The sequence below is a fragment of the Morchella sextelata genome, assembly GCF_020137385.1.
Source record: "Morchella sextelata strain SCLS chromosome Unknown scls_1, whole genome shotgun sequence".
Classification (NCBI taxonomy): Eukaryota; Fungi; Ascomycota; class Pezizomycetes; order Pezizales; family Morchellaceae; genus Morchella; species Morchella sextelata.
In genome coordinates this window covers 475,045-486,747 of record NW_025408616.1, presented here as the reverse complement: position 1 = coordinate 486,747, position 11,703 = coordinate 475,045, and the positions used below count along the sequence as shown (strand labels likewise).

The 11,703-nt window shown below is 43.2% G+C and overlaps 1 protein-coding gene across 1 annotated transcript; it reads right to left on the bottom strand.

The window, feature by feature from the left end:
* Positions 1-4,231: 4,231 nt before the first annotated feature.
* H6S33_000124 (uncharacterized protein) lies at positions 4,232-6,036 on the bottom strand (the record flags this gene model as incomplete). The annotated part of the gene is made up of 3 exons (XM_044831467.1): positions 4,232-4,308; positions 4,386-5,677; positions 5,732-6,036. 3 exons carry the CDS (start codon positions 6,034-6,036, stop codon positions 4,232-4,234), a joined length of 1,674 nt encoding a protein of 557 aa, XP_044699683.1.
* Positions 6,037-11,703: the final 5,667 nt, after the last annotated feature.

The window sequence follows — 11,703 nt, the reverse complement described above, 5'->3', positions numbered from 1 at the left end:
CACTACATAACCAGTCTACCGAGATGATTACAAGTTACTCAAGAAGGGGAATTTTTTCCATCCGAGATCCAACAGCAATTTGTCAAACGTTGCTGTTGCCGAGGATCCGCCAGACAGGACAGGCCCAACGGGATGGATTTCAATCAACGACACTCTAAGAGGATTAGATGTTGATATTTATGCGTCCTTCCCGGCTTTTTGGCATTTACGGTTTGTTTGTGCACATCCATCCCCCTCCGCTCCCTCCCTCCGTAACGATGTATGTACCTACATAACATAGCTGAGAGTGAGTTAGTGCAGAATCAATCGAAGTGTACAGAACCCACTTTCGACTGCCAGCCCGTACATACCTACACACACATACTCCCATTGCAATTACCTATCTATGATGTTGCTGCCGAGGGATTAATTAAGGCTACAAGAACAAAGTTTGTTTCGTTGATGTGGCCGCCTAACATCGATCATAACATCAAGTACGGGTTTGTTTGAGCTTCTGAGCCAGATGCGCACATCCAGCGTGCGAGAAAGAAAAAAAAAAAAAAAAAGGGTGCCACATATCCGAGTCCCTGGCACATGCTCGGATCTACAGCTGATGTTTTATCTATGGCGCACGAAATGTGGGGATGGGATGCGTGTGTCGCAGATACCGTGCGCGGTTGATTGGTCGTGGCCGATATGGTGCAATATCAATTTCAAGTCACGGGAATTGCATCCAAGGCCAGTGCTTGTGCTGTATCAATTATCGACTCCCACATATATACCACCACAAACGGCTATCGCCATAACCTACCCATTCCCCGTGCACACCATATCTGTTGCACATGCCCTCGCGTTACTGATTACTCTACTGGGTGTCCCGGCGAATAATCATCCCGACCAAATCCCAGATAATTGGTGTACAGAGAAGGCGATTTTCGCTGGGAAATTTCGATTCCCCCAGACCTGGACATCGGATCCGATTTTTGATCTACGCGCGGTTTTAATAATTCACGATATTAATATGCCTGTAGTTATGCATTATACATATGTTAACATAGTTCATACGTACGTGTGTGCCCTACATAGGAAGCCTTGGAATCCTGTTACAGAGATGATATGGATCAACAGGGCTTGTGTAGGTATCGGGCAAGCTCCGATTTTGGTTCGACTCATAAACCGAGTGACTTGTAGTGATTCAGGAGGTCAGGTTCTTAATTGGAGATGTGCGTTGGTAAGATCCATATGGACAGAGAACCTAATTTGTGAAACACCCCAAGTGGTATGTGAAACCAATTTGTTCATAATATTGCCTTGTATGTTAGTTTCGGGGACTCCCAGCTTCTACACTTTTGTAATGCATGCTTAGTGGTGAATGTTTGGCAGAAAACGTACTGCTATATGTTGCTTTTTCATTCTTCACCTAGTCAATAGAGCAATGGCAATACCCATCGATATCGCAAGTCAATTTATCTTATCACAGTGGGACATTGGTGCCCGACCCCATAACAGACTTTGGAACCTGGAACATTCGAGGGGTTCAGTATCCTCCTCTTAGTTCGATCGAGTCTCAATTACCATGAATATTAAGGATATTAGATATGCCGAATAGCATCCCACACACGCCTGTTTCTCCTCGCTAATTAAAACATACTGATCCAACCCCACAATCGTCTTCCTTGGCTGCAGATTCCAGTGGCCTGATAAGGCAGGATTTAACACCAGTCGAGAGCGGCGCAGCACAGGAAGGTTAATGGAAGTCGTTACCAATGAGTTACGTGATCAGGTGGCAAATATGTATAAGGTTCCACCACTCCTTAGGGGACCATGCACGAATACCCGGTAAACGATAGGTGCATATAAATAGTAAAACAGGGGCAGATTTCTGGTGGGCTATTTCGAGTGATAATGAATGACCGACATGACCGGCCCAAAATTGACTTGGGCTGCCATAAAAGAGTTGTCTCTCAAAAAGTTGCAATGTTTATGCTAAAGTTTCTATCGTGGCATTTTTGCGGGTAAGCATGATTCTGGTGAACCTCTCCGAGTGATATCATGTGATCGAATAGGATCACCCACAGCAGTACGTTCTTTAATTTGAATAATCCGTCCTAAGAACAACCTGTCCCAGTAACACCATTTGTAAGAGTATGATTAATATTGTTGCATGTGTCAATCATGGGAGATCGCAGGCTAATTGCTACCAACGATCTACCACAATGTTTTATGGAAAGAGTGCCTCTAGACATATGCATGCTCCTACTCGGGGCAGGCAATAAGAACCTGAAAATGCAAGCTGCAAGTAGGGGCTCAATTTGGTGTAGCTTTTCGCCAGCCGCGAATCAGAGGTCGTTACCATAAAAAGTAATCTTCAGGTTCTTCTTGCCTGCCCCGAGTACCCACTTCAGTAATTAGTACGCTCCTAGTCGAGTAGATAACCCAATAGAATTCAAATCCATAGTTCGGGGGCGCAGAGGTGAGTTGACCGGTAAATTCTTTAAACCATATAATCCTTGTACGCGTATACGTAGGAAATGCTATGCACACGGCATAGACATTGTAACGGCCGGTAATATATAAACCACACGTGGTTAACTAATCTCGGCAGTATCTGTATCAGGGGTTCTCTTAGACAATTGGTAGTATCTTTTAACAAATTCTTAGATAGGGCACTCTTTGGTGGTGGTTGGTTCCCCTGTTTAGGTTCCGTGCAACATGTATTCTTCTTAGATCTAGAATATGGATATGCACTTAAAAACCAACATGACCATATAGAACTTCAAAGCGTCAAGAGTTGTGCAAGGGATACCCAACGGCTTAGAGGTAATGCATTGACCGTACAACTGGATATCATTTGGAAGGGAGTGCACAATCTTAAGACGCATATCGTTTGAAAAAGAATTCACCGGAAAGTAGCCGAAAAGTCTCCCACATTAATGGGCTCGGTCGGAAGTTTCAAATGTGCCACAGTTCCAGGCTGAGATCCCCAACCTACTTTCCTTGAACATCTACAATATTATGGTAGTCGAGACAGTAGATGATCCCGCTGAGCTACTTTTGCAACAGCCAGCCAGGCACAGAAGGCCAGGGCATCGGAGCTCCTAGCATTTGGAATATTGTTTTTTGAACCGACGGGGGGCTACTTGGTAGTATTCTTTAGCTGTGGTAGCAGTTGATCACGCTGATGGCCGGCCAAGTTGGCCAGGATTGTATTAACGCCGGTGCCTTCGTAGCCGCCCACCGATTAACACTGTCGGCGCATCGTGGACCCATGAATCGGTTAACCACCTTGTAAGTGCTAGAATAGGATGGAGTGACGTAAATATATTGCTCCGTCTCGTTGGGGTTTTATAATTAAGGGCACTTATACGCGTACTCGACTGTCAATTTCAACTATATACATCATAGTAACTGCCAAGTTGAAAATGGGAGGATGGTAATCACATATCTATGTAGTCTTGAAGAAACAATAATTGTGCCCCCTTAATACCACTTAATTCTTATAGGTTTTATTCCGTAATTATATGAACTTCAGTCCTAACTAGGGGTCGTGGTGTGATTAGTGACCAATTGAGATACATACCGGTAGTCATCATACCGGCGAGGAACATCCTTCCTCATTGAGATACATATATGTATGCAAAATTTTAGTACTCTACTACTTGGGTATTTGAGAGGCAATGAAAATGTATGTGTTGGTGGGTTCTAGGGTTTTCATAAAGCAGGGATACACGGAGAAGATCAATAACTTGCCGTCCATGGCAGTCAAGGAGAATGTTTGCCTTGTGACCACATATACATGTGTTTCAAGAGACCCCTGTGGATGAATAATTAAGTGATGGTGGTAGCACGACAGTACTGCTTCACCATGAGTACTGTTTAGTAAAGCTACATGTACTTCATGTAATCACCCGTATGATACAAATAGCATGTAAGTTTTCGCTTTGGTTTATGCAAACATATTACACAATGAGCGCAAGAGCAATGTTCTAGTTCTGAAATAAACTTCTTGGTACATACATGTACACATATTATAGCTATATAACATTTTGAACATACTCATAATATACATATTTAATTCAAATAAAGACAAAAGAAATGGAGGGGGTAAAATGATTGATAAAGAAATAACCAAGAAATTGTGGAAGGAAATATTTCGAGCCAGGCACGGCATGGTGTCTATGTATGTATGTGTAGGGCTTTAGAAGAGGAAACTCTAATACCGAGAATAGTTGGAAACGAAATGCCCTCGCGCTCAAATTTGAGTTATTGAAAGAAACCGATTTTCCTGATATGTCCTTGAAATATCGAAAATAGAATTTCCAATAGCATCTGTGGAAGAAAAAAAAAATAGTCAGATACTGATTGACCCCCCAAAAAATCTTTCCCGAAAATACGATAGCACTTACCATCTCTCAAGCCACTCATAAATTCCTCCGAATAATTCCAATCTGGGTTATCAAGCCACTCGCCACTCGGCCTCGGGAGTCGTGGCCAGAATTGAAGATTCGACACCGGCATAGATGCAGAATACTGCGCTAACCGTTTGGATATCCGGTCGCCCCAAACTAGATTAGAATCAAATCTATACCATGACTTTGTTTGGCTAGCCCAAGTAACGATAGCTACGTCCAATGTTCCCGAGCTTTTTGCTACCGTTGAAACTGCATCTGAAAGTTCGAATTGCCATGTTTTCTTCGTATTCAAACAGAGGAGCTTAAGTTGTGGTGTGAAAGAAATCAATTCCCGTAATTCGTTCACGTAAGGTCTTGCCTTTTGTGTCGAAGGCGTGTACAAAAAGGGTTCTTCGAGCGACTCTAACATTATTGGTAGCCAGAGACCTTGAAGCTGGGGGTGCTGTTTCGCAATTGATATCGCAAATTCCCACGATACTGGAAGCCCAACAAACTGAAGAAACTCGAGTTTGGGCAATTGTTTTAAGGCATCAATAAACGGTCTCGCACAAGAATTGATGGCAGCACATTCAAGAACGTTTCCAGGAAACAGGGAATGCTTGAAAACAATTTTAACAGATCGGATTCCGGGGTGACGTTCGAGAAATGCGCCAAGAAACCTCTTGCCATTGCGAAAAGTTGATAGGGAGTTCTGGGACGAACTATTTAAACCCGTATTTTTTCTGTCGAATGTGTTTGGGTTGTAGACCTCCCAAACTAAGGTGTCGAGTTTCGGAAAAGTCAAGTTTTCATACTTTTCGGGGTAATCGAGACCATTAGTCGAACGGAAAGCCAAGTGTCTAAGGGTGTTCTGAGATTTCTCAAGAAGTGCGTGGACATAGCTGTTGCCATTATACTCTTGAATAGTGATATCCAAAGATGCTAATGGGCCGAAAACATTATCCTTCCTTATCACAGTTTCTGGTTCCCATTCATAGATCCCAGCACCTGGTGCTTGCAAATGTACCTCGGCCTTTGTATTCAGAGGCTTAAGGATCGCAGCTTCCCACCATGGCATATTCAAACATAGCCTCTTGAGATTTGGGAGCGCGGCCACGTTTTTGTAAAGCTCAACGATGGTCTTAGGCCGAGATAGCCAGAAACCTTCAGGTTGTAGTCGCGTGTGTGCCTGTACTTCTTCTTGGACGCAATTCTCGCTCGTGAGCCGAGATCCTTCCACAGTCAGATCCCAATTGAGATAGTCAAGCCTTTCCATCTTACTAAGAACACTTCTCAGAAGAGCGGGTCTAAACATGTCAGAACTTAATCGAACCCCATCTACTGGTTGACCTTAAACTTACACTTCAGTAAAGTCGTCTCCAGTTGAGATAAATCCCCTCAAAGTCAATTTCCTAATCATTTGTGTAATTCCTGGATTCGCGTCTAGGAAGCGCAGGGATTCAACTGATTTTGAAAGCGTGTTTTTGCTATTTATATTACATCCGAAGGTGATGGATTGCGTCTTGAAAAGAAGTCCCGAGGCAAACCTGCTGTAGATGCTGTTGACGAGCCGCCATTTGGACAATGTAGACTTTCCGTTGATGTTGCAATCAGCCTCGAGGATCAGGAAGAGGACATCGTCCGGAAGCAATTGATATGAAGGCATGGCCATATGATGTTTGAGGATTCAAAGAGCAAGATGAAAAGATTTTTGGTTACTGTGCCGCGATTTATGGAAGATAGCGGGGTCGTGTGTGATAGTTGTGATACAATGGTTCGATGCTGAGAGAGCTGAGCGTGGTTAGCGCTCAGGGGTAACTAGGTAACTTATGTAGCTTTGGGAGAGCTGCTTGCAACTGCAAACTTTAAAAGGACCACAGCTCATGAGAGAGATGTTGGTTTTATACACCAATTCCATCAAGCGCCACTAGCTTCAGCATGAAAAGTCTCACAAAAAAGGTCTTGTAAAAGATCGGTCTGGCACCACTGCGGGCCACCGCCTAACGCCCATCATCATAAAATCAGCAAGCCGTGCGGCCACCTAGCAGATGGGGGAAGACCGCAGCCTGCAAAGCGCACGCGTATGTGCATTTCTTCCGGATAGGATCGCCACTCCATTGTTGAAGAAACCCGTCTACATGCGATATGTCCGCCGTGGTAGGCAAATCTTGAGCAATGCCCTCTTGGGCAAACTTGGCGGCAAGTGACCAAAGTAGTCTTTGCAACGTCAAATTGCTTGAAGGCGGCTATGTTTGAGAGTTCACTGGAGACGAAAATGTCCTCTGCATGTACTTTGGTTAAGCTTTGGGACAGACCCCAATGCACTACGGTCGTTAACATCCTTATTCTGTCCATTTTTACAAATGCAGGCATGTCTATCTACCAGCGGGAGTTCAGAAACATACTATTTCGCTGTTCTGGCTCGAATATGGGGTATTGCGGGTTTCATAGATGTACCTCTGAGCCGCCGTGCCCCCTCAAAGGTCTAGACACACGCGGAGCCGATAAAGGCATATGTACACGTTGCAACCAGGCTTGTCTCTACATAGTTAGTTGGGGGGCAAAAAGTAACAATAATCCCTAACGTGGCAAAGGCAGTGTGCTCAATCCGGGCACGAATATTTTATTCAGTTGCGAAGGTTATTAGAAAGCTCACAATGGCACCATCCTCTTGTGGATTTGAGAAACTGTGAGAGATTTGCAACATGTGCCCAGCCAATCAAAAATGTTTCGGACTTTACACGTCTCTGTCATGGCCAACTCTAAGTCCGGTTCGATATTTGGATATTCCATTCCAAATTGATTCAAATGGTAACGCAGGTACTTCTGTCATAAACTTCACCAGAGACTATGTACCTACAAAGCTAACTTGATGATCGTAGTCAATCTCTAGAATGACATAAACGATCAAATAAACATTTAAAAAGTCATTAGGAATTTCTTGCGCATAGCGGTCAGTTGTGTGATAGATATGCCCACATACTGCGCATATCACCCGGGTCGAAGCGGATAGGCTCGCAGAATCTCCAACGTACCTGAAACAAGATCGCAAATTTTCACCTAAAGACATAAAGTTCCCAACAATAACGCGTCCATTCCAAGACAAGACTCTCCATGCGTACCTTACAGCCTTCTGGTATTATTTTTTTTCGGCCGAGTTATGTCCGCATCATGAGACATCACTCCTCCCTGTGGCATGCAGCATGGGATCAACCATACCCCCACACGCGTACGCACTTAAGGTTCGGCCGACATTCGACAATAAATGCTCCCAAGAGGAAACTTTATGATCTACATGTATGTACGTATTTTAGACGATCAAATCAGGATTTCTAGAAATAGAGATCCTCGATTTCGGTACGTACGTTGAGATTCCCGACTCAGTAGAGGAGCGAACCAGAAGACATCACTGATATTAGCATAGCCATGATCATATAAATATTTGAATCTGAGAACTTTAAGGGCGCTAAAAGCAATGCAAAAAAGGAAGGAAAGCATGGCCTTGGCCAATAAGTTTACTCAATTCTTTAAATATGTATGTACATGTACATGCTAATATAGAACCAGAAACCTATCGCTATTCTATACCCTGTTGAAATTCACAATTCTGATTCGAATGCTTTCTTATGCCTTCTTTGACTGCAGCCGTTGGATGATCGCTGGATGATATTGTTTTTTCCTTTCTCTTTTTAGGGAGTTACTCGCGCGCATCTATGTGCATCGTAGGGAGACGTCATCTACTTAACTTGTAAGTGGATTTCTAGAAACACTGTGTGTGCAATCACATGCACTTCAAAAACAAAGAAATTTACTCAAGTGTGAACCTGAGGGTTCAATCATTTTCAATTAGTCAAGTCTATCGGAGAATTTGTCAAACGAGATTGCTCATCAAATATAAAGGCCATTATTATAGTATGGCAATTATATCCCAATATACAATCAAATATAGGAACTATATGTTTATACTGGGGATTATTTTATCCTTAAACATCATTAGGAAAATGCGAAATCCAAATATATATCATTACCTTGGAGTACTCATAGGCTCAAATTACTTTGGTTTTGGCAAGGAATTAACTTGAACTCCTTGAATATATAAAAGCCTACAGCAATATCTAAGCAATATCTGAGCAATTGTATACAGCCACAAAGCAAATGATACAATACCGAACCTAGCGCTGTGGCTACTCCCTCAATAATCGTGCCTGCAAGTTTTTCGGAAGACCCTCTTATTGGTCTTTATTCTTATTCGCGGCGAGAGGTATTTTCTCTTGCTTCCACAATTGTACAAGCCCCCACGCCGAAATATGAAAATATAACGCTTGGCAGAGCAACAGTATACTCTACACATTATTTTCCAATTTTTTTTACCAATCGTGGTATATGTCTTTATACTTCTGTCCGAGCACCTCCACAGCCTCGTCGACCCTCTCTATCTCCAATACATATCTATCTGTGGCTCCTATTCAGATACCAAATCCGGCCCGGACTTAAGGCTTTTTGACGATCAATGACATCAATTATGAGGAGACATACGTAAGCAATAGTGCTTGTGATTTGATTGATAAGGACATACGTAACAATAGGAGACGAGCATACTGAACACAGCGGGGCTATGGCAGAGCCAAGGAAGCTTAGATTCTCATCAAAAAAGTATGTACCTTGGCTAAACTGAACTTAAGTGGTATATCCATCTCGGAGAACCATCCTTCACATAAAACAGCTTACCGGATACCGCTGTCAAAGGTTCTTACGCAAGCGACTAATTTAGTTTTCAGTGGTTTGTGTTGTCAAGGGCATGTGGAGTGTGACCAGCGATTTCGTGGAATGACACCATACCAATGCACGCAGTAAAGCAAGGCGATTATGGAAGTGCAAATAATACAGGATTTGAGGTCATGGGATTGGGATTCTGAGTTTGCAGTAACAAGTGAATTTATTACAGACCAGCTGAAATTACCAAAAACACATGCAAGTATCGGAAAAACTATGGGATGCATGATGAGCGTGATCAGGGAATTCCCGGGACCCTTGAATCTCAGGATGCACCATAATCTTAGAGTTGAGGATAAACACAATATGCCTCACGATATATGGCCGGTCCTGGTGATACATGGTCACGCTAGGTATTCTACGTAACTTCATGTAAGTAAATACCTCCCTTCCTATTTCCTCTGGTCCTCTAAGAAGTCAATTTAACGTACGCGTAACTACAATACCGCCAATTTTATACGTTAGCCATGAGCTTTAGTCACAAATAGAACAAGTCCAACGTCGCACAATCAGCTCTATAGCTAGTTCCTCGAACTCCTAAATCATCATGAAAATCTCTGGCTCGAAGCTACTCACTTCAAACACTTAAGCTTGTGTTGAAGATATTTTATCAACTCCCCAGGCCATTGATTGATATCTATTCTACAGTACTTCCTCTCTTTTCCCTTATAACTTGGTGACGGTGTATAGCTTACTAGCTGTTCTCTGTGTAAGACTGCGAGGGAGGTGTGGAGAGAGGAATCTAGGGGGAACTATCTTGGCTCACTTGACTAACAGAGAGAATCTGTAGTGCTCGGCACCGATTAACAGAGCGGTGTGACCGACGTGATGACAGAAAGTGTGCTCAAGGGAGCGGGGTATACTGGTATCCATCACTTCTCACATCGCCAGTGGTATTGAGCCGGCGATATCTCTCAGGCTAGCGTAAACTGAGAAGTCAATAGTACTAAAGCAATAACTGTGAACGTGGATTGGATGGTTCAGTGATTCGCTAGCTCCGAGAGATCAAAATTACTAACATCTGATGTAGACCGATGCCATCCAACCAATCACTCGAGAGATAATCCCTGGACGGAGCTAGCGAATTTCTCGAGGTTTTGCGGTACTCACCGACTCTGTACCGGAGCTGAGAGCGTTCAACCCCTCTGGCTCCCAGGTGGGGACTCGTTAGCGAATCCTTAAGATTTATAGTAGCTTGATACCATGGTGCTGATGTTTCTGCGTTCTGGGAGGGTTGCAACTCATAATCATCAAATATGATCATGACACTGGCACATAATTATCCCTTAAGCTGTCGATGCCGACCCCCCTATAACAGAGGAATTACATTTGTATGAGAGATCTATTATTTGATAAGAGAGATAACGAGATCTGTTAGTAAAGCCACACCAAATTTGCTTTTTTTTTTTGTGGGCAGTATCGCGACAGCTTAAAGGATAATTACAGACATTCTCATGTTCACTCTAGATCTCTTTGGAATTCTCTGTGAAAGCAGGACTTCGAAATAATGGCAGGGTTCGTTACTAGCAGTGATTGTCGTTACCTAGGATACTTCTTAACCATATAAAAAGGAGCCTCAGAGATGTGCTGATGTTGGTAACTGCTGTACTTCTACCAGCGATATCGATCATGTATGGCTTTTTGAGGCTGCATAGACATCAAAGAGAACTTCAGATGGGCTTGAAATAAGATGTATAGTTATATTATGAATCTTAAACCTCTATATACTCGGGGTAAAACAACACAGAGAGAGAAGAGTCACGCTCTAGCAATTTGACTTGACCACATATATATACCAACCATTGGTGCATCGTAGTAGCACTTCAGCTGATCATGACCAGACCTTGAAATATTGCATACGTGTATCGCACCGGAGGTCGAGGTCGATCTTCGAATCTAAGACATCAAATCGGGTCCCTTAACTGGTGAGCTATGCCACTGGTGAGAGGACTCGGTTTGTTTTCTGCTTTGTAAGAGTTGTGATGAAGGATAGGAAGGATTACGAGATGACCTCGACTTGTGTGGATCACAAAATATCACTCGCGAAGAATAAACCGCGGTCTTTTACACTGGTGCCCTAATTGAGCCTAGGTGAGCGTATTTACAATCAAACATTACTTATTTATCTGTAAGAACATGTTTAGATATGGAGATTATAACTATATGTATGTGTGGTCACGATAGTGCCATTGCTGTGATTAGTGATCATGAATGAATCACTATATAACGATATGATATAATAGACTAGGGACCCGCACACTGTAGCCAAGAACTTCACTTTAACTTGGCGCTTCCGCGCCTACAAGCGACGGGTCGAGCTCCTTTAACCTTCCCGCCATTCACCCAAGTGTAGTGCAAAAACTAACAGAGAACAAAACACCGAAAAGAGTCCGGATCCGCCCCGGGTTCTCGGCGGCCGGAAGAACTTCACAATGGCCAAAAAAAATACTGTCTTCCACAGAGAGCCACAAGAACCCCACACGCCACACTGTCTGGAATCAACTGCAGAGGAAGGGATAATGGTGAATCTATTTCGAAATGACTGCAACGGTATATATAT